This window comes from Meles meles, chromosome 3 (genome assembly GCF_922984935.1).
Source record: "Meles meles chromosome 3, mMelMel3.1 paternal haplotype, whole genome shotgun sequence".
NCBI lineage: Eukaryota > Metazoa > Chordata > Mammalia > Carnivora > Mustelidae > Meles > Meles meles.
In genome coordinates, this window is record NC_060068.1 from 135,634,287 (window position 1) to 135,656,762 (window position 22,476).

Sequence of the window (22,476 nt, forward strand, 5' to 3'; positions counted from 1 at the left end):
GGGTCTAAACTTCGAAGCAACCAAGATATTCTTCAGTAGGTAAGTGCTATGATAAACTGTGGTACATCCAAACAACGGAATGTTATTCGGCAGTAGAAGGAAATGAATTATCAAACTATGAAAAGACATCAAGAAAACTGAAGTGCATATTATTAAGTGCATATTACTAAGTGAAAGAAGCCAATCTAAAAAGTCTACGTACTGTATGTACCCTGGAAAGGGCAAAACTATGGAGACAGTAAGAAGATTAGTGGTTGTCAGTGTTTAGAGGAAGGGAGAGATAAACCGGTTAAGTCCAGGGAATTTTTAGGGCAGTAAAACTTATATATGATATTCTAATTGTGGATACATATCATTATACATTTGTGAATATCCATAGATATTTAGCACCAAGAATGAAACACAATGTAAGTTATGGACATTGTGTAATAACGATGTATCAATGTTGGTTCATCAGCTGTAACAGATGCACCAGTCTGGTGGGGAATGTTGATGGTGGGGAAGGCTATGAGTGGTTGGGAGAAGGGGTTGTACAGGAGCTCTACACTTTCCACTCAATTTTGCTATGAGCCCCAAACTCTAAAACTTTGAAACTGAAAGCTCTAAAAAATAGAGTCTATATAAAAGTTGTGCTTACAGAGCTTTTCTGTTATGGAATTATGGAATTTTCTCCTGAATGCTGGGACGAAAAGCTTTTTGTCCCCCATTGGACGTGACTCTTTACATGGGCTTTGAAATGTGTGAGATTGCTATCTCTAAGGTGTATATATTCAATGATACATACACAGAGGGATACCAATAGAAATAATCAATGTCAAATCTTTTTTTTTTTTTTAAGATTTATTTGTTTATTTGACAAGCAGAGATCACAAGTAGGCAGAGAGGCAGGCAGAGAGCGGGGGGGGGGGGGGGGGGAAGCACGCTCCCTGCTGAGCAGAAAGCCCAATGCGGGGCTCCATCCCAGGACCCCAGGATCACGAACCGAGCCAAAGGCAGAGGCTTTAACCCACTGAGCCACTCAGGCACTCAGGTGCCCCTCGATGTCAAATCTTCTAAAAAACTTAGAAACCATGTGACTCAGAGATTTCCAAACTTTTGGTTCAGTTTGACCTTTAAAAAAATTTTTTACAGGAACTCTTCAATGGAATTTAGTAAACAAAGAGATGAAGGTATAGGTGTTCTGACTGAAGGTGGGGATAGAGTGATCAGGCTAAAGACCTACCAGCTAGGCTGTCCTTTGCCTTAGAGATACCTGGAAGGCATTTCCATGACTTAGAGGCTACCGACTCTGCCCTAAGATTCTCATTCTGCTGAGAAGAGATTATTGGCTTGCCTGAGGTTATCTATCAGACTGGTTGAACTCTGGTCCTTTTGACTCTCAGACCAGAGCTTTCTTCACTCTGCTCAACTCCGATTAAATTGGAGGATTCCTCAGCCCAGGTTAACATGTGCTGAAGAACAGATTGGGATTCAGGTGTCAGAGCTGGAGAAAAATGATAAAGGGACAAAGGAAAGTAGATTCAGAAGGAAGATAGCCAAATCCTGTATAAGTCACAACGACTGGAGTCTGTATATATAGGGCGAAAGAGAAAATGGGAGTCCAAATTCATAAAATCTCACTCTCCACCCTTTGGAAGCCCAAAGATCTAAGAGAAGTTCATTTTGGACCGGAAATAGGTGGAACCAAGTGGACAAAGACCTTCTCAGATAACTGCAGAGAAACATCTTCTGGGCTTGCAGGGGTTAGCCAGGCTATCTGCAGCCCCTAGGATGGTAGCTGGCATTCTGTAGATAAGCAATATATTCTGGTGAATGAACACACTTTTTAGAATACAAATGCATAATTAAAGTCTAAAAATATGCCTAAAGGATGCTTTCAGGAAAATAATTCCAATCTTTGAATGATAGTGTCCCCCGGAAGGACCTCTCCTCTTTAAATAACAGTATGTGAACTACTGAGCCTGTCTTTATTTAAAATTATAATATTTTATCGATCATGGATGGATTTTTCCTCTTAATATTTATCTTTAAAGTATTGCATTTAAATAATATTTATCTTGATTAATGGGTTTTGCTCCCCCTCCTTAATTTTGCAGCTGAGGCAAGTGCCTCACACCTGACCCTAGTCCCAGTGTTGATGTGAAGTGATATCAAAGGCAGGCAGCTCACATTGCACACACTTGCCATTCAGAAGACATGGAGTTTTTCTTCTTTCTTTTGCTTTTGCTCAATATCCATTTTTCAACAAAAATATATTTAGCCCTGGCTATGTGGGAAGCAATGCTGGGAATGTCAAAGCTGATGCCAGATAAATCAGGAACTGAGCTCTAGCCACATAAATAAAGCAGGTGGATAATTACAACTTAAGGAAGAGAGGTGCTGTGAGCACAGAAAAGAGGCTATGAGAGAGTATAGAGGTCACTTTTATTTGGGTGAACCTGAGAAACCCTTTGGAGAAGGTCACATTTGAGATGGACCTCAAAGAAGGACTTAAATGGGTGGGATATAGCCCAGATTCTTTGGGGAATTTGTAGGAAATAAATGAAGCAACCAGTGAAATGGGTAGATTTTGTGATGATTCTGAAACAGTTACAATAATGGCAAGGCTACTTTGTCTTTGGTGAAATTCCACATCATAATGTAAATGTGAACGTTAACCATTGTAACAGCTACAACAAGCCATCCAAAAGGGCTTTCCTGCCTTTTTGTAGGATTCTAAACCCTTTTTAATTTCTTTAGCTTGTGAGAGCTAACTGAAATAGTCCTTCAGTGGGACCTCCTATGTGGGACACAAATCTTGCTGTTGTAAAAAAGTATAAACTGGGGATCTTCCCAAATGCTAGGGTTACTGCTGCCCCCTGCTGCCATGGAAAGGTGTAACAAGCAAAGCAAAATGCAGGCATCCTCCCTATTTGCCAGAGGCAGATCTGGGTTATTGAGATTGTTGTTAAGATAAGGTCTGTAGTACCAATAACTCGAAAATGGTGATTACTAATTGAAACTAGGGCACCTGGGTGGCTCAGTGGGTTAAGCCTCTGCCTTCAGCTCAGGTCATGATCTCAGGGTCCTATGATCGAGGCCCGCATCGGGCTCTCTGCTTGGCAGGGAGCCTGCTTCCTCCTCTCTCTCTCTGCCTGCCTCTCTGCCTACTTGTGATCTCTCTCTATCAAATAAGTAAATAAAATCTAAAAAAAAAAATTGAAATTATACAGCAGACTGTGGGGGAACAATACATTAGCCATGAATCTCTCCTAAAGTGCATTGCTTAAACAATATATATGAGCTGATAAAAATCATATCACAGGAAGAAACAGGGACTGGAGATGAAAAATTTAATTTTCCAGCCTCGATTTTTCTGTCTGGGCTTAACAAGCAGAGATACAATGTAATTGACTAATATGACCTCAGAGATTTTTATTTACAGACTCTATCAATGATGGAGATAGTAAGACCAACAAAATCAAAATCTGCTTGGGTCATGTTCCCAGGATCCTGGGATCAGGTCCTGCATTGGGCTCTGCACTCAGCGAGGAGCCAGAGTCTCCCTCTGCCTGCCACTCCCCCTGCTTGTGCTCGCCCTCTCTCTCTGACAAATAAATAAAAAAAATATTTTTTAAGAAAGAAGAAGGAAAGAAAGAAAACATGGGAAATCTTTGTGATTTCAGGTTAGGCCAAGAATTCTTGGATAGCATACAAAAAATATAAACCATAAAAAGAAAAACAATAGAGAAATAGGACTTTATCAAAACTAACAAGTCTGCTCTTTGAAAGACACTGCTAAGGAAATGAAAAGATTAGCTACAGACTGGGAGGAAATATTTACAAAACCTGTATCTGATAAAGAATTTACATCCTGGGTGTGTGTGTGCACCTGCAGTCTTACAACGGAATGTTAAGGAAACAAAAAAGCCTGTTAAAAAAATGGGCAAAAAATTTGAGCAGATAATTCACCAAAGAAGCTACATATGGCAAATAAGTACACAAAAGATATTCAACAGGGAAATGCAAACGAAAGCACTACCCAGCTCTTAAAAAGTCAAAGGAAAATGGCAAGGGCAGTTGAAAATGACGAGTAACTGCAAGTCTCATGGTCTGCTAATAGAAATGAAAAATGATACAGCCTCTTTTAGAAAACTGTTTGACACTTATATAGTTAAATATTTAATTATTATAAGACTCAGCAATCCCATTCCTACGTAGTTTTTCAAAAGAAATGAAAACATACGTGTATATGAATGTTTATAGGAAAGAACCCAAACACCCATCAACTGGTGATCGAAGAAATGAATTTTGGTGCATCCACACAATGGAATTACTCCTTGTCTGTAACAAGGACTATTGATAAACTATTGATACATTCAACAACACTGATGAACCTCAAAGGTTTTTATGCTACATGAAATGTCCACATATTGTATGATTTCATTTATATGACATTCTGGAAAAGGCAAAGCCATACAAACAGAATCGGATCAGTGGTTACTAGGGGCTGGGGGTGTAGGGAGGGGGCTGAATACAAAAGGTGCACAAGAAGAATTGCTTGGGGTGATACAAGTATTTTATATCTTAATTCTGGTGGTGGTTGGTCTAGGACAGTTTGTATTCATCTAACTGATTGAACTGAAATTAACCTGAAGTTAATTTTATTGTATATAAATTATTCCTCAATAAACTAGTCTTAAAAATATTTCTGCTACCATTTAGGCTCAAATGTTAAATACTGATGTCTTTTATGATGTGCTGAGGTAAAATCCCAGTTACCACAGACCCCTGCCTATTTCTGCCCTTCATCTACCACTCTTTCTTCACTCAATCGTTGGAGAGCATGTAGGCCCCCTCTGTCTCTGTAACTCGGGAAGATCATGGCAGCCTTGGGTTCTTTGCACTTGTTATCTTCCAGGTCTTTGCATGGTTGTCTCCTTGTCATCATTCATGTCCTATCTCCAAAGTCACCTCTGGGAGAGGTTTCCCTGATCATCCTCAATAAAGTAGCTACCCCCAAACCACATAATTATCACATCATTTTATGTTATCTTTTCCCTCCATAACCCTATCACTATCTGAAATTCTTATTTGTTTGCATGTTGCTGTCTGTGTCTCTCCATTAGAAGGCAAGTCTTTGTCTTTTTTACCTTCTAAAATAGTGCCTGGCACAGTAGGCGATTTGTTTAGTGACATTTGTTTAGTGATATAGTCCTTGTCAAGCTATAGGAGGCATCTTTAAGGAGTAAACTTTCCACTCAGATTCTGAAAATATAGCCACACAAAGAAATATTTATTACATGCTATATTTTCACTAGCCCCTTTCACAATATGAATTTCATACCATTATTTATTTGTAGTTTATTGTAAAGAACACGAGACTGAGAGTTAAGAGTTCCAGATTCTAACCTTGATCCGGCTATTACCCAAAAGACACTGCACCTCTGGGTCCAGCAACTCAAGTTCCAGGACTTTATCTCAAGGAAAAAAATGGATATTATGTACAAACAAATATGCACCAGGATGTTCATCCAGTATATTCATAATGGCAAAAATTTAGAGGAATATAATTTCACACAATGGGGCTTTGACTAAGTAGACTGATTTATCCTTCAATGTCACACTGTGAATTCATTTGCAAATGTGATTGAATTCATTTTGTTACTTATACAATAAATGTCCATTGAGTACCTGCCAACTTCAGCCACCAGTTCTAGGTGCTGAGAATATAGCAGTGAATGAAACAAAGGCCCTACCCTCATGAACCTTGTATTTTGATGGGTAAGAAAAACAATAAAAATAAATAAAAATACTTCATAATATGATATCACATAATATGATATCACTTCATAATATGATATCACATATAAGTTCTATGGAGGAAGGATAGTGCATTATAAAGGGACTGGGGCATCCCCCAGAAGAATGATTAGGGAAACTACTATTTTATATAGTGACCAGGAAAGACCTCTCTGAGAAGGTCACATTTGACCAGAGACCAGAATGAACTGAGAAAGTGAGGCATGTCAATATCTGTCAAAGAGAGAATACAATGCCCCTGAGGCAAGAGTTATGGTGGCAATTTTGAGGGAAAGAAATAAGGCCTGGAGAAGAGTGAGCATGGAAAAAAATGGTGGGAAATTTTATTGGGGAAGCAGCCAAGGACTTATATAGGCCTTATATAGGCCATTGTGAGGATATTAGATTTTTATTGTAAGTATGATATAAAACCTTGGAGAATTCTGAATAAAGACAATCTTCTATTATAAGTCTGTGATAAATAGGCTAGGGGAGGACAAGAGGAGGAGCAAGGAGACCATTTAGAAGTCTATTTCAGAAGTCCAGTTTCCAGTACTGTGGCATGGACTAGGACCATAGCAGTAGGAATGGTGAAAATTGGTTATGTTTGGGACTTTTACTTATTCTAAATAAAAGTAATACAACAGGCAGGTATGGTAGTATCAGAGAAAAAAAGAGCAAAACATTTTTAGATCTGAGTCTTTGCAATTGGGTGAAGTGCCATTGAGTAAAGATGTGTGATAGTGTTGGGTGGGAGGCCTGAGGACAAAGGAGAGTGTGTTGACAGGGCCTGGATGTCACCTGGTTATTATCACCGGATGAGATCCCACCAAGAAGTGAGAACTGAGTCCTGGAACAATTCAAAGGATCAAACGTGCCAAATGTGGCTGAGCTTGGAGTAAAATGAGGACCAAGAATGACCATGGGAGGGCCTGGGGTGGGTCACATTGAATAAGGAGAGGGTTAAGGGCCAGGCAGGAAAGATAGGAGGCCCCTGACCCCACTGGGGCGGCTCCCACAGGGCCTACATGACGAGGCTCACAAAAAGCCCACATGTGGAGAAACGCGGAGGTGTACAAAACCAGAGAGAAAGGGAACAAATCAGACTGCCTGGCCCTGAATGTTAGGGAGTACTTTTCCCCCCCTCCCCCCATGGCAGCTATATTGTAATCACGGAAACTGACCAGACCTCAAAGAAGTAAGCCATTAGGATGTTATCAACAGTCCTTGTTTAAACCAAGACCACACAAGATTTTCAAGGCCACAGTCTTCCTGGTCAGTTCTCAATAAAAGACTGCCAGTAAAAGGCCACAGTGGCAACCCATTCAGGACCCCTCTCACTCTAGGGAGCTTTTTTCTTTCCTTTCTGTTCTCACCTTTGCTTAATAAATGTTTACTTCACTCTTTTGTGTCCGTGAGATTCATTCTTTGATTCTCTGAGACAAGAATCCTAAAACCCTGGAAAAGCATTGGTCTTATTTGGGAAGAAAAGTCTGAATGGGGTACACTCGTAAGTGAATGGATTTCTTCAACAAATACATTGGTATGAGGGGAGAGGAGAACTGAGATGGAGAAGGCTATTAAAAAGAAAACCACAAAGGGGTTAAGCACCTGACTCTTGGTTTTGGCTTAGGTCATGGTCTCAGGGTTGTGGGATCCAGCCCTGTGGGCTCCATGCTCTGCCTGTAGTCTGCTTCTCTCCCTCTCTCTCTGCCCCTCTTCCTGCTCACAGGTGCGCCCTGTGCTTTCTTTCTCCAAAATGAATAGATAAATCTTTTTAAAAATGGAAAAATAAAAAAAGAAAAGAAAACCATCCACGTCCAAGGTGGAGTCACTTGCCCACAAGATAGCAAACTAAGACTTAATTGGAGTTTCAACTTTTCCAGGAGTGGAATTTTGTTATTAATTTTTTAACCTTTAATTTTTTTGAAAAAAAAAATTTTTTTTGAGTTTGTGATCTGAATTTTTTGTAAAGATTTTAATTTATTTTTTGAACAGAGACCAAGAGAACACAAGCAGGGGGAGTAGCAGAGGGAGAGGGAGAGGGAGAGGCAGTTTCCTGGCTGAGCAGGGAGCCCAGTGTGGGGCTCCATCCCAGGACCCCGAGATCATGAGTTGAGCCAAAGGCACCCAGGTGCCCGAAGAAGTGGAATTTTATTTTATTTATTTATTTATTTATTTATTTATTTTACTTTTTTATGTTCAGTTAGCCAACATATAGTAGTACATCATTAGTTTTTGATGTAGTGTTCAGCAATTCATTAGTTGTGTATAACACCAGTGCTCATCACATGTGCCCTCCTTAATGCCCATCGCCCAGTTACCCCATCCCCCACCACACTCCTCCCTTCTGTAAACCTCAGTTTGTTTCCTGGAGTCCAGAGTCTCTCATGGTTTGTCAACGAGTGAAATTTTAAACCCATCAATCTGGAATTTTCTGGTCAGCACAAAATGAGGTAATCTATGGCATGGGCCATTGCCTCTCACTCCCAAAGGAAGATGAGGTAATCTTCACAATAAAGCCCCTGCTCTTCCCCTTAAGGGAATAGACCTTGTGTGAGACAAAAGTTTCTTTTGCTAATAACTTCTTTGCTCCACCCTGCTTTCTATAAAGACTTCCCATTTGGGGGGCGCCTGGGTGGCTCAGTGGTTTAAGCCTCTGCCTTCGGCTCGGGTCATGATCTCAGGGTCCTGGGATCGAGCCCCGCATCGGGCTCTCGGTTCAGTGAGGAGCCTGTTTCTCCCTCTCTCTCTGCCTGCCTCTCTGACTACTTAAAAAAAAAAAAAAAAAAAAGACTTCCCATTTGGTACACATCCTTAGAGCTCACCTGTACCTACAAGATGGGATTCTGCCCGATTCATGAATAGATTAATAAAGCCAATTAGATCTTTCAAATTTACTGGGTTAAAATTTTTATTACTTAGCAGAACTTTTGGGTTAAAAGGTAATTGAAAGACATATCAGCCAGTCACAAAGGCTTATTGAATCCTGAAACAAATGGTATCCAAATAATCACTTGATTTTGATTATTTTTTTTTTCCCCTTAGAGAGGGATGGTAGGGGGAGGTGCAGAGGGAGAGACAATCTCAGGCAGATTCCAAGATGAGCACAGAGTGATCTCATGACTCAGACATCATGATGTGAGCCAAAATCAAGAGTCAGACGCTTAGCTGACTGAGCCACCCAGGAACCCCTGATTTTCATGATTTTTAAATAGTTACTAATTTAATTTTAAATGAAATAATGTTTATGTGTTTATGGAGGGAAATGAAGAGCCCTATTTCAGAGATGCATGTTGAAATAATGTTTAGTTCTAATGCGTAGATACTCATTGAAGGTGGATGAGTACAGTTTTCTCTACTTTTGTATATACTTGGAACCCCGTAATTTTGTAAAAAATGAAATTAAATAATCTTAAAGAGGTAAAGTTGAAAACTTTTATCAGAATAACAACCTTTTTATGTCCAATATGCTCTTGTAAGATTCCCAGCCTCTGAAAAAAATACATTTTTATATTTGTTAACCCGTTACCTGGAAATATAATTAGACATGTTTCAATTTCTAAATGAAATTAAAAGGAATATATAGTGAAGAAATGGAAACTGAGAAAGTTATTGATTCCCAGTCATGTTCACAAATATTTCCAGATTAAAAATTAATGTAATTTTATTTTTGACAGTGGGATTAGAGCAGCTATAATTAAAAATGACCTGTTTATCTGTATTTTCTAACTTGCATGTAAGGCATATGGATGCGCTGTTTAATTCTAGGCGTTAAAAAACAAGAAAAATAAGGAGTGAAACTTACCAACTGCTAATTTTACTGATATAAAATACTAACACATACGCCCCCATCTACAATCCCACAGGCAACAAAACCGCCCAAGTCGGGATAGAAATGCGCGGGCGCAATAGCAAGCTATTAGTTGGAGGCGGGCCTAGAGCCTCGGCTAAAAGACAGCTCTTTAAGCCAATCAAAAGACAGCGTCAGGGGCTTCTTCCTGTAGGAGACGGCCGGAAGTCGGATTTCGGTTGCGGAGGCGAAGGCGGCTCCAGTGTAAACCCTGAGCTGAGGTGAGTGGGCGGCGACGACTTTGGACTTCGTTCCGCCTGCATTTCTCCTCCCGGACCCCGCGCTTTCCTCAGGGCGGGCAGGGAATGGGGTAGGCCTGGCGCGGGGCGTATGCTCTCTGACTTTCCTCTCCTGCGTCCCTCGGAGGCTGCCGCCTCGCTGCTGCCCGTGGGGAGCGGGGTGGAAGGTGGCTTCGGCGCGGCAGACTCGGGGCTTTCTCTGTGTGCGGAGGCCGAGGCAGACCGCGGGTTGGGAGACCCGAGTTCTAGCCCTGCGCGCCGCTAGTTTGCTAAGGTGTGCGGAGTTGGCGAGTCCTTTAGCCTCCGGCCTTTGTCAACTGACAGTGACCATCCCCGCCCTCCCTCCTCAGGCAGTGAGACTGAAATCGGCCGAGTTAGTGGGGCGTGGAGGAGGCCGGCCGACCCCAAACCTCTCGGTCACATTCATTTGGAGAGTTTTTAAAAGCGGCTTTCCAGCGACCGCATTCACCGTAAATGAAACCAATCACATGTCTGGGGGCGGGACCCTGGAACACCGTCCTTTTTTGGTTAAGCCCCTAGCTTGGAACAAGCACTATGGAAGGTGAATCTTGAGTCGGATAACCCGCTGTAACGCCTGGCGCTGGCTTTACGAAAGACCTTGCCTCTGAAAAGTTCATTCGAGAGAAGCGATGCAGATACACACTTCTGTAGTATGTCAAGTTCCCATACTTCACTGACTTAAAGCTTGTACTGAGTAACGAAAAGGACAGGGATAAGAATTCTTGCTGTGCTTTTTACTAGCCTTCTGATCTGGTGCCAACGCTTCCCCTTAGCACATGAAGTTAACAGTAGTACTTAATTCATAGATTTTGTAGGAAGACTGAGAGGATTTAAAACGTACCTGTGACGGTACCTGTGACCCTTGGAAAATGGTGTTGGGAAGCACGAAACAGGACCCCCAAATGAAAGACGCCTGAGTGAGGTGAAACTTGGGCAGTCTAAAATTGCCTTTGAAATACCAGATCAGCGCTAATTCCATGATTTTGGTAGTAAGGGAACGTTCTTATTTGGGGGAGACCACTAAGGCAAGTGAGGGAAAATGTAAACATTTTGAGATCTGGGTGAAGAATATGGAATGTTCTTTGTACTTTTCATTCAACTTTCTGTAATTCTGAATTTATGTTAAAAAGTTGATTATTACTGTTGGCAGCTATCCTATGTTGTAAACAGGACACAGTGTTTATAACCCTGCCCCCATGAGGTTTTACCAATTTTTTTCCTTAAGGGCTGCATTGTGTTACATAGAAATACTTTACGCAATCATATTGACGAAGTCATGGATTATTTCTGACTTCTTCTCTTTTCAAACATCGCTGCATTAAACACCCCTAGTGCACATTTTTACGTACTTCTGATGTAGGAAAGAGGTTAGGATCCGAAGCTGTGGGTGCTGCTGCCTGCTGCCCCAGGATTATGTGGAGCAAGTGGTTTTATACCTTGGGGTTGGGAGAAATAAAGGGAAGTTCCAAAAGGACTTTCGTATGTTAAAGTCCCAGTGGACGCTGCTGGAGGAGTTATAATCCGCCTATCTCAAGTATTTGTGGATGGGCTGCAGGTTATAAGATTTAATTTTATCTGCATTCCTCTTTTGTTCCCCACATCACTTTCTCTCGTTTTCTTCTTTGGGAATGTCATCCCAGTTTTAGAATCAGGCTCTTAGCTGTTCTGGCCCTGTAGGGAAACCAGTTGGGGTGCAAAGACCCCACTCACCTTAGTTCTCACAGAAGCCATCATTGCAGCCACCCCACAACACTCTTGGGTACTGGGCCTGTAAAACCCAAGACATTATGGGAGAATTCTCACACACAACTGACAGGAAAGGAAACAAATATATATTTGGAATTTAATTTGGCAGTATCAAAATTTTAAATGCTGATACTCCTCGAGCCAGCAATTCTAATTCTAGAAATTTTCCTGTAAAAAATATTGGTACGAGTGATGTGGGAAACAAAGAAGAAAAATCATTACACTTCCTTACCTACATCCTGCTGACTAGGCCTTGAAACAGGCAGAGTGACATTCCTCTAGGAACTCAGCTGCCTTAATGTTAATACTTTGCTAAGGGCAGCGGGTAATCTTAGCCCAACCCCCATGATCCTGTGAGTCTACTTTAACATATAAAAATTCTGTTGGAAACCTTCTTAGTCTCTACTCCCCAGATACATGTTAGCAGTCATCCCCCAAGTATATATGACTCACTGATGTACATCTGAAGGGTCTCTTGACTGAGTTTTTACTAACCAGTAATAAATGACCTTTCCTAACAATAGCTAGCCTCAGGGTCCTGGAAACCTTGTTTCCTTGGAGGCTTACCCTATCCCTAACTCCCTCCCAACTTGAAAGTATTTAATGGACCACTCCTCAGGACTCCAGTCCAGCTCTTTTTGTCCATGGGTTCTGTCCCCCACCTTTTTGCACCAAAGACGTCTCAAGAATTCTTTCTTGGCCGTTGGCTCTGGACACCATCAAACCTGACCAAAAACATTCCAAAAGAACCACATCAAAAGGATAGTTGACCTCTGCTGGAATCCAGTGCCTGTCACATGGAAGGTGTTCTAATATTTGTTGAATGATGGAATATTTGAAATCTTGATAGTCTGTTAGATGAAAAGCATCGTTTTTAGAAATTTGCTTTTAGAAATGTAGTAGTCTGAGTATTTTCCTGCCTTTATTCAGCATATGCATTTTTCTTGTCCTCTTTTGTTTGTTTTTCTAGGTTTTAAAAAATATGGGTTAAAAAACAAAAACAAAACTCATCCAGGGGCTCTTTATTGAGGATCTTCTAGGTGTTGAGATGCTGGAGGTGGAGTTGTGTACAAGACAGGCAGTTTCTGAAGTCCTAGTGCTTTCCTTCCAGTGGGGATGGAGTCAGAAAATGTTTTTTAAAAATCAAAATAAAATTTCTAGTATTTGCTCTTGGTTAGCTTGCAAGCATTTTCTTTTCCCAGAAGAATGGGATTGTGTTTTAATTTTGCTTATGATACATTTTCCTATATGTAATTTTTAGACTTATTTTTGGTAATTAGATCTGTTTGTCTTTTGTATTAGCCTCAAAACTTGGTAGTTATTTTTTGTCTGTTTTCCTTAATAGGTTGTAAGCAACACTAGGATGGTGGGAGTGTTTTTTGTTTATCCTTGAAAGATAGTATAGTGTAGTGTTTGAGATCTTTAGGCCCTAGATCCTTCACTCCTTAATCTGTGACTTTATGCAAGTGGTTCAACCTTTCTGAGCCTCAATTGTCTCATCTCCAAAGTGGAAAGAGCAGTTTTTCTCACAGCCTGAGAAAAGTAAACTGTCTGGCACATAGTATGTACACAGATATTATCTGTTGTCAAAGTCATCATCCCTGGATACTCAATGTCCTGTATTAGAAGACAAACAATAAACAGTCAAAAGAGGGAATACACAGGGCGCCTGGGTGGCTCAGTGGGTTAAGCCGCTGCCTTCAGCTCAGGTCATGATCTCGGGGTCCTGGGATCGAGTCCCGCATCAGGCTCTCTGCTCAGCAGGGAGCCTGCTTCCCTCTCTCTCTCTCTCTCTCTCTGGCTGCCTCTCTATCTACTTGTGATCTCTCTCTGTCAAATAAATAAATAAATAAAATCTTTAAAAAAAAAAAAAAGAGGGAATACACATTAAGTATGTTTGTACCTGTTTCCAAATTCCACTGATTTGGAGCCCTCCTGAAATGGATGAAGTTGCTTAACAAATATTTATGAAGCTTTGTGCAAGGTTGTAGACATAGAACTATATGATAAGAGTCCTTCCCCCATGGAACTTACAGTCTGGTCAGGGAGAGAAATCAAATACTGCTTCAGAGGATAAAAGAAGAAAGGTAGGATCTGTTTTTGATTACTGTTCCACTAAGTTATTTCTTTAGAGGTGACATTTTAAGCTACTGCCTGAAGCAGAGAAAAAAAGTGTATGTAAAGACCCCAGGTCAGAAGAAGTTGGTATAGTTACAGAATAGTGTAGAAATACTACGTTAAAGACAGTACTGCTAGGATACAATGAAAGAGGAGTGAGGGTTGAAAACAATTATGCTGGCTATTATGTGGAGGAACAGTAATGGAAGCAAAAAGATCCCTGGGAAAACGATTATATTCCAGGAGAAGAAATGGTGGCTTGGTCAGAATTGATGAACTTGAGATAGTGAAGGTGTGGAATCAACAGGACTTGATAGATTTGTGATGATAGGAGAGGAGGTAATTCTTTTTGGGGGGAGGCACCGTCTGAATGCTTTATGAGCCATCCAGAAGGAGTTCAGGCAGTCTGGATTGGAGGTAGAAACAGGGTTTCTCCACTTTGGCACAATATTTTGTTGACATAGAGGGCTGGATTAATTCTTTGTTGGGAGCTGTCATAGGCATTGTTAGTGTTTAGCAGCAACCCTAGCCTCTATCCATTAGATGCCAGTAGCACTCCATCGCCCAGTTGTGACAAGTAAAAATACCTCCAGACCTTGCCATTTATCTCCTGGTGGTCAAAATTGCTGTTTGTTGAGAACCACTGGTAGAAGTGGTGTTTTATAAAAGCCATGGAATTGACTGATACTACCCAAGGGAAAATAAAAAGCAGAGCTCTAAAATTATTGACTCACAGACCACAAAGATTGTTGTAGATAAGTTCTTTTTGAACCTACGATTTCTTGACGATTTTGAACCTACGATTTCTTGACGAGAACTTGACGATTTCTGGAATTAATTACCAGTATTTAAAAACTGAGAGATTCTGCATAAAATCTGGGGTTTTGCTGCCTTTTAAGAAATCAATAAACTGAGTAACAATGAGTCTTCTTTCCCACATGAATGCTAGTGGCTGGAGGCTTTGAGATTTGGCTTGCATTTGCTTAATTCATATGAATTCCTGCCCCAGAGTGCTTCAGTGTTTTCCCCTTGGCACTTGAGTTTGTGATTCCCTAATTTAGAGTGAGGAGAGGGCCTCAGAGCAACCCTCTGAGACAGGTCAGCATTAAAATTTGGGTAGGGGAATGGTGGTAGAGAAGATTGAGAGGGAGTGTCCAGTGAAGTAGGAAGAGAACCTAAATGGAGGTTCACGCCAAGGCAGAAGGGAAGTGTGTTGATAAATGACATAACTGGTGAGGGATATGGGATCCAGATTTTATTTATAGATAAAAATACACTACTTAAATTTTTTGTGTGTGTCAATGAAAGTCTTAAGCAGAGAAGGAGAAGTCGTTGGATGTTTAGCGATATAATGCTAATTAGAAAAAGATGGCAGCCTTTCCATGTTGTTTTAGAAACTAAGATCATTTTGTCCTGGGCCCCAAACTTGCCAGGGGGGGAAAAAAAGAAAATACTGTCTGTAGTCACCCAAGGTGATAGGTTTGTGTTGTAGCTGTACTCTAAATCTTTGTTTTTTTTCCACAGGTTCTTGGTCTTCCGCTATGGGTGAGCCGCAACAAGTGAGTGCTCTTCCTCCACCTCCAATGCAGTACATCAAGGAATATACAGATGAAAATATTCAGGAAGGCCTAGCTCCCAAGCCTCCACCTCCAATAAAAGACAGTTATATGATGTTTGGCAATCAGTTCCAATGTGATGATCTTATCATCCGCCCTTTAGAAAGCCAGGGCATCGAACGGCTTCATCCTATGCAGTTTGATCACAAGAAGGAACTGAGAAAACTCAATATGTCTATTCTTATTAATTTCTTAGACCTCTTAGATATCTTGATAAGGAGCCCTGGGAGTATAAAACGAGAAGAGAAACTAGAAGATCTTAAGCTGCTTTTTGTACATGTGCATCATCTCATAAATGAATACCGACCCCACCAAGCAAGAGAGACATTGAGAGTCATGATGGAGGTGCAGAAACGTCAACGCCTTGAAACAGCTGAGCGGTTTCAGAAGCATCTGGAGCGAGTCATTGAGATGATTCAGAATTGCCTGGCTTCTTTGCCTGATGATCTGCCTCATTCAGAAGCAGGGATGAGAGTAAAAACTGAACCAATGGATGCTGATGATAACAACAATTGTACTGGACAGAATGAACAGCAAAGAGAAAATTCAGGTCATAGGAGAGACCAGATTATAGAGAAAGATGCTGCCCTGTGTGTCCTAATTGATGAAATGAATGAAAGACCATGAAGGATATTTCTTTTTCTTTTTGCTTTTCTCCTTTTCTTTTTAGTAAATGTCCTATATTCGTTATTTTGCTTTTGGAGAGTCTTAAAAGAGATATAACTAGAAGTCATGTGAATGGCTTGACTCCTGCTTCATCATTTAGGAGGTGTTACCAGCTGTAAGTGGCAAGCATAGGCAAATGATTATATATGTATACATTAAGATTAATTAACTTAAAAAGGAAAGTTCTGCGATTGTGTGAAACATTCCTGGAGTTAGAGTTGCAGAAAACATTGAAGTTCTCAGTAATAGCAAGCTTTCATCTTTGAAAACTAGATTTGTCATTTGCTTTAAGAATGATAGATAAATAAAGGATATCAAGCTGTATAAATGTGAAATTATAAAATCTTCAGATTTACTTTATTTAAAAACTTATTGATCTCTAAAAATGTAGTATAACATGTTAAAAGAGAGGAACCTCATAGAGTTATAAAACAGCAATTTTATTTTTCCTCTTGACTGCTTCTGTAAACACACTATCTCAGCTTCTTGTTCCTACCCTGGGTAGGTCTGTTAACTTTTTTCCAGTCACTCAGATAATAAATCTTTTGATTACTTTTTGTTACATTCATTTTGGTAAAATGTCAATGTAATTAGCTATACATTTCCTTCGAAGCTATACTCAGACTCACTAAGGCTGGAAGCCTGCAATGGGAAGGGAACTGGTAACAGACTGTTGAATTGTGTACTGGAGATGCTTATTCCCCTGAGATGTGGCTGCCAGGGTCTACATTTTTTCACTCCTCTTGGGTCTGCATTCAGCCATGGAACTAAGTTCTTAGCAATGAAATATGGGTGTATCATTGATAAAGATAGTATCTTTTCCAGATACCTACTTTTAATTCTTACCCCAATTCTTGGTATACCATCCTTCAGGGATTTGCTCTATTGAGGTTTCTAGTCTTAGAGCTGGCAAAGTTAGTTTAATGTGGCTACAGGCCTATTCTATATATGTGAACTGTTCCTGCATCCTTTTCTTAAATCTCAGGAGTGTAGACTATTGCCAAGTAGATTAGACGCCTCTCTATTGGGCAGCTAGTTGGCCAGTTTTTTATTTTCCTGTATATGTTTAATACAGATTTTGGGACACTAGGGACACAGTCCAGGCTCTTGAGATTAAATTGAAGGGGAAGAGGAGCCCCCATATGCTTGTGGGGGAGCAGCTGGATGTTGGATAACACTTGAGCAACTCTCCAAAGAAGTGTTTTCCTATGGCCTTAACCATTTTATAACTTTGAGGGTGTTGGGCTAGGAGGTATTAAACCAATTTTTGGCTGCTTTGCAATTCTGGAAAAAACAGGTAACATTATAAGAGTCACAACATAGTTTGTATAAGAGTGTGTGTATGTAGGGAGGATTAGGGGTCAAAATTCCACGAGGAATCTTAAATTCTGACTTTTGGAGGATATAATCTTGGAGGTCCTGGGTGGCACTTGCCCAAAACTAAGTGAGAGTTCTAATGTGAACTGTAATTAGAATGAGATTTGGGAACACTAGTGGTCTGATAGTTGTTACAAGTTTAAAAGTTAGTCTTTTGATCTTGTGAGGGTCAAATACATCTCTGTCTACCTAGTTAGAGTGAATATTCCTGATAGGCCGATTCCTCAAAGTGAAATCTCTGGAATAGCCTGTGCCTCTTGAAATTACTGATTCCCAGACTACAGAGATTTTGATTTCATTGTTAAGGAGTGGGACTTTGGCACTGGTTTTAAGAAATATCTAGATGGCCTGACTGTGCAGTGTGTTAAAGAAATATTAGGACAGGGGCGCCTGGGTGCCTCAGTGGGTTAAAGCCTCTGCCTTTGGCTTGGGTCATGATCCCAGGGTCCTGGGATTGAGCCCCAAATCGGGCTCTCTGCTCAGCAGAGAGCCTGCTTCCCCTCCTTCTCTCTCTGCCTGCCTCTCTGCCTGTTTGTGATCTCTGTCTGTCAAATAAATAAATAAAAATCTTAAAAAAAAAAAATTAGTACACTCTGCTCAACCTAGTTGAAGGAAAAAGACCAATTTTTAAAAAAATAACCATGTTGCATGATTGAAGGATAAATTGAACAAACTGAAGAGAACTGGGAGGATTTCCAGGGCAACTGAGATTCAAACTCAATTCAGATCTCTTCAGTTTCTCCTGTTTTCTTTCCATTAGCTCCATTCTCTTTACAGACCAGCCTTATTGTGAATGGATGGAGAACATGGCTGCTAGCAGTTCTCTTTGTTAAGTCTTTGTGCACCACTGTTGGAAAAAAAGGAAGACTAATTATTACCCAGGCCAGAGGGGGAATTAGGGGTGGTATTTCTGACTCCAGCTGGGCCTATCAGTTGGGGCCTGAATCCTGTAAGAATTTGGCAGTCCCCCAAATGTCCACGTATGGGAGAAGGTAGTCCATTACTCAGGAAAGGAGGCGCTGAGTTGGTCATGTTGTAGATATCCACTAGAAATTGAGCACATACAAATTTTTGATAAAAATAAGCAGATTGTGCATATTTATATTCCCAAACTTCCCCACCATCACTATTCACTTATTAATTGTATTCATTAATGAAAAGTGTGGTCTTTTGCCTGACACTGGTCTAGTTACCAGGAAAAGGAGAGTGTGGAGAAAAATGGAAGAAAGATAAACAAGAAAACAAATGAATTGGTTTTTGAAGGTCTAAGTTTGTGTTTTAACTATCCAGCCATTGCAACACTCAGAAGAATCTTGCTTCTAATTTTACTATTATTGCCTGCTCAAAATTCCTTGTCCATATTCTCTTTTTTCAAGTTATGTTTACATGTACACATTTGTTAAGGGCTTTAGAAGGGAGCTTCATCTGTGCTGGGCTGTATTTCAAAGAAAAGTCCTGTGCTAGGTTCTGAGGTCACTGGAGATAGCAAGTACAAGTGTCTTGTGAGGAAATAAAAGCATCATTTGGGTGAGAAAGGCTATTAATGGCCGCAACAGAGGGAAGAGTTTGGAGCTAGAGAAGCAGATGGAGGGCAGATTATAGGCATTAGAAGGTCAAGGGAAGAAGTTTGCTTTATCCTAAGTAAGATGGGAAATCAATGGCAAATACACAGAGAGCTTTGCTAGCGCTGTTGTAATTACTTTATATACATAAATTCATTTTATCCTCACAGCTTCCCAGTGAAATCAGTATGACTTTTTACATCTATATGACACATAAGGAAGCAGAGGTTCAGAGATGTTAGGTAATTTACCCAAGGTCACCAAGCTAGTGAGAGGCGGAGCTGGGATTGAAATCTAGTTTCAAAGCCTAAGCGCTCAACTTCTATACTTGAACACATTTGTACTTCATCATATAATTAATAAGTCATAATGGAGCCTAGACTGGGATCCCATGTTTTGACCCTAAAGTCCATACTCAAGACACTACACAATACTGAGCTAAGGGAGGAACAGATTTGTAGACGAAAATAATGAGCTTCCTTTGAACATGTTAGAGCATTTATGTCAGACTTCTGCCAGTATCTTAAGGAGATACCGTGTTTGTAGCACTAATCTTCCTCAAAAACTGCTCTTGGTATGTGTTCTTCCATGTTATGAAACAGGATCAGTTTTGTGGCTTTCCCAGGTGGTGTATCCAAATTAGAATCTAGGTCAGGAGTTGGCAAATTTTTCTGTAAAGAGTGGGTTAGTAAATATTTTTGGTGTTGAGGACGTATTAAGGTCTCTGTCTCAAGTACTGAACTGTATATTATGGTACAAATGCAGCCAAAGAATATCTAAGCAAATGAGTGTGGCAGTGTGGCTATGTTCCAACACCACTTTATAGACACGGAAACTTGACTTAAATAATTTTCATGTTATGAAATATTCTTTTGATTTTTCCCAACCACTTAAATAGTTGCTTGTGGACTGTACAAAAACAGGTAGCTGACTGGCCCATAGGCTGTGATCTAGGTGGTTGGATTCAAAACCCTGGCGTGTGCTCACAAAACCAGTAATAACCACAGAAATAAAAATTATAGGATTGTTGTAATGCCTAAATGAGGTTATGGCTATAAAGCACTTACTCAATTTCTGGTATTTAGTATAAGCTATCAAAGGTCAATTAGTATCTTTTCCCGATAAGTCCTTTGTCTTCATTTGGCATTTAGACTCAGGAGATTTAGGAACTCTTTTCATATTGCAGTGTGATGACTCTAACAGTAAGTGGCACTCTTATCTCAAGTTTAGAAGCTGCAGGCATGAAGTAGGCTGGAGAAACTTAGGTGCTGCTTATGATACTGGCTTGTTCTATTTAATAAGTTAGACTTGTTGCCTGTGCCTCTGGCCTACAAAATCTTTTCTCATGGAGAGAACAGGGTGTGACTTTTTCAAAATACTTAATATTATGTTGTGGATACAAGTCTTTTGATCAGAGCCTTTCTCTCCTGGACAAGACCTGGGGAAGGCCTCAGACTATTGGTTAGTACTGAGTGAATGACGGTAGATATTTCTCTCATTTGCTTAACACACATGACCAAGGTTTGTGAAGCTGCTGGTTCCCTGCCCCTACTCTGATTTGGAGTAAGGGAAGATACTCAAATGATGGGAGTCAGATGGTGTGGTATGGCTGGGCTGACCAAGAATGCATTGTATCAACTACAAGGAAAGATGTCTTTTGGGTCTTTACTGATTTTTCCCATTCATTCATTCGTTCATGCATTCAACAAACAAGAAGACCTGCTATGGATACCAACCAACTGTTAGCCATTCGAAAAGAAAATACTGACATGGAAAGATATTCTAGACATGACCAAAGCAAGTTTGTAGGCTGGGTTCATATTTGTGTCTATGTATATTCAAACTGGAAAAAAAATTATTTCATGGATGAAGAAATTGAGACCAAGAATGTAACTTGCTATACACCAAGGACACTTCAGCTAGCAAATGGCAGAATTAAAACTCAGGTTTATAAGAAAAGAAGGGAAAAGAAAGAGCAAGGCATGGTGGAATTGGGGCTCCACTGTTCATTGGCTTTTTAGCCAATTGAAACTCAATTTCCTTAACTATGGTAATTCTTATACCCATTTCAAAGGGTAGGTACTGTTGATGTTGAGAATGGAAGAGGAGACACATTCTTAACTCTTTCTGAAAGTCATTTGTCCCCAGGCAACATACTCAGGTCTCAGGCTTGCTAATCATCTGTGCAGAAATACTTGATCTGGAAGGACCAAGGGGTTACCTGGGATTCTTACATGGTAGGCTACTTATAAGAGAGAGTGATAAAAAAAGGGGGGGGGAGGTACAAATAATAGCAGAAATGAAAATGGGACATTCCTATAGATTTTATAGACAGTATGAAATAAGAAAATGTTATGGAAAACTTTATAACAATAAATGTGAAAAATTAGACGAAATGGACAAATTCTTAAAAAATTATTAATATTGGTTTAAGAATAGAAAACTTGAATAGTTTTCTAATGATTTTTTTTTTTTTAAACATACCAGTAGTCAATTCTTCTCACAAAGAAAACTTTAAGTTCAAATAGCTTTGCTGGCAAGTTCTAGCAAATGTTGCCTGAAAAAAGAAAAACAAAAAGATAAACAAATTTATTTTATACAGACTCTTTCAGAGAATAGCTAAATAGGGAACATTCTCTTTTTTATGAGGCTAGCATAAATAAAATACTATTATATTCAACCCAGGAATATGTAAAAATAAAAGGTAATGTTTTATGACCAATCCATTTATTTTAGGAATGAAGAATAGAAAATTAGTGTATTAAGGAGGGCATGTATTGCACGTATATGCAAACAATGAATCATTGAACACTACATTAAAAACTAATGATGTACTATATGGTGACTAACATAACATAATAAAAATTTAAAAAAATTAGTACAGTGACAACAATAGTAGACTGAAAGAAAAATCACTTGATCATTTCAACAGATGAACAAAAGGCATTTACAAAATTTAGTATCCAGTCATGAAAAAAGAAAAAAAGTTTCTTAGATATTTAGAAACGGAAGAGAACTTTTGTTTTAAAGATTTTATTTATTTATTTATTTATTTGACACACAGAGAGATCACAAGTAGGCAGATAGACAGGCAGAGAGAGAGGGGCGAAGCAGGCTCCCTGCTGAGCAGAGAGTCCGATGCGGGCCTCAATCATAGGACCCTGAGACCATGACCTGAGCCGAAGGCAGAGGCTTAACCCACTGAGCCACCCAGGCGCCCCGAGAACTTTCTTAATGTAATAAACAGTAGCTCCATAAAACCGACAACATAATACATACTCACGGTGGAAGCTGAAAACTTTTTTTTTTTTTTCAAAGATTTATTTTTTTGACAGATAGAGATTACAAGTAGGCAGAGAGGCAGGCAGAGAGAGAGAGAGAGGAGGAAGCAGGCTCCCAGCCAAGCAGAGAGCCCGATGCGGGGCTTGATCCCAGGACCCTGGGATCATGACCTGAGCCGAATGCAGAGGCTTTTAACCAGCTGAGCCACCCAGGCG

At 40.1% G+C, this 22,476-nt stretch overlaps 1 protein-coding gene across 2 annotated transcripts; it reads left to right on the forward strand.

Moving 5' to 3' along the window:
• Window positions 1-9,801: 9,801 nt before the first annotated feature.
• On the forward strand, window positions 9,802-16,208 carry MED7 (mediator complex subunit 7). 2 transcript variants are annotated; one of them, XM_045998819.1, is made up of 2 exons: window positions 9,802-9,855; window positions 15,283-16,208. In XM_045998819.1, the coding sequence occupies exon 2, from the start codon at window positions 15,300-15,302 to the stop codon at window positions 15,999-16,001; it is 702 nt and encodes a 233-aa protein (XP_045854775.1). In that variant the 5' UTR covers window positions 9,802-9,855; window positions 15,283-15,299; the 3' UTR covers window positions 16,002-16,208. The 2 variants fall into 2 exon arrangements, with proteins under 2 accessions (XP_045854775.1, XP_045854776.1); XM_045998820.1 differs by lacking the exon at window positions 9,802-9,855 and adding an exon at window positions 9,870-9,944.
• The last annotated feature ends 6,268 nt before the right edge of the window (window positions 16,209-22,476 follow it).

Excerpts from the sequence above, each read along its gene's own strand:
- MED7 (XM_045998819.1), top strand. The coding sequence starts at position 15,300 with ATGGGTGAGCCGCAACAAGTGAGTGCTCTTCCTCCACCTCCAATGCAG.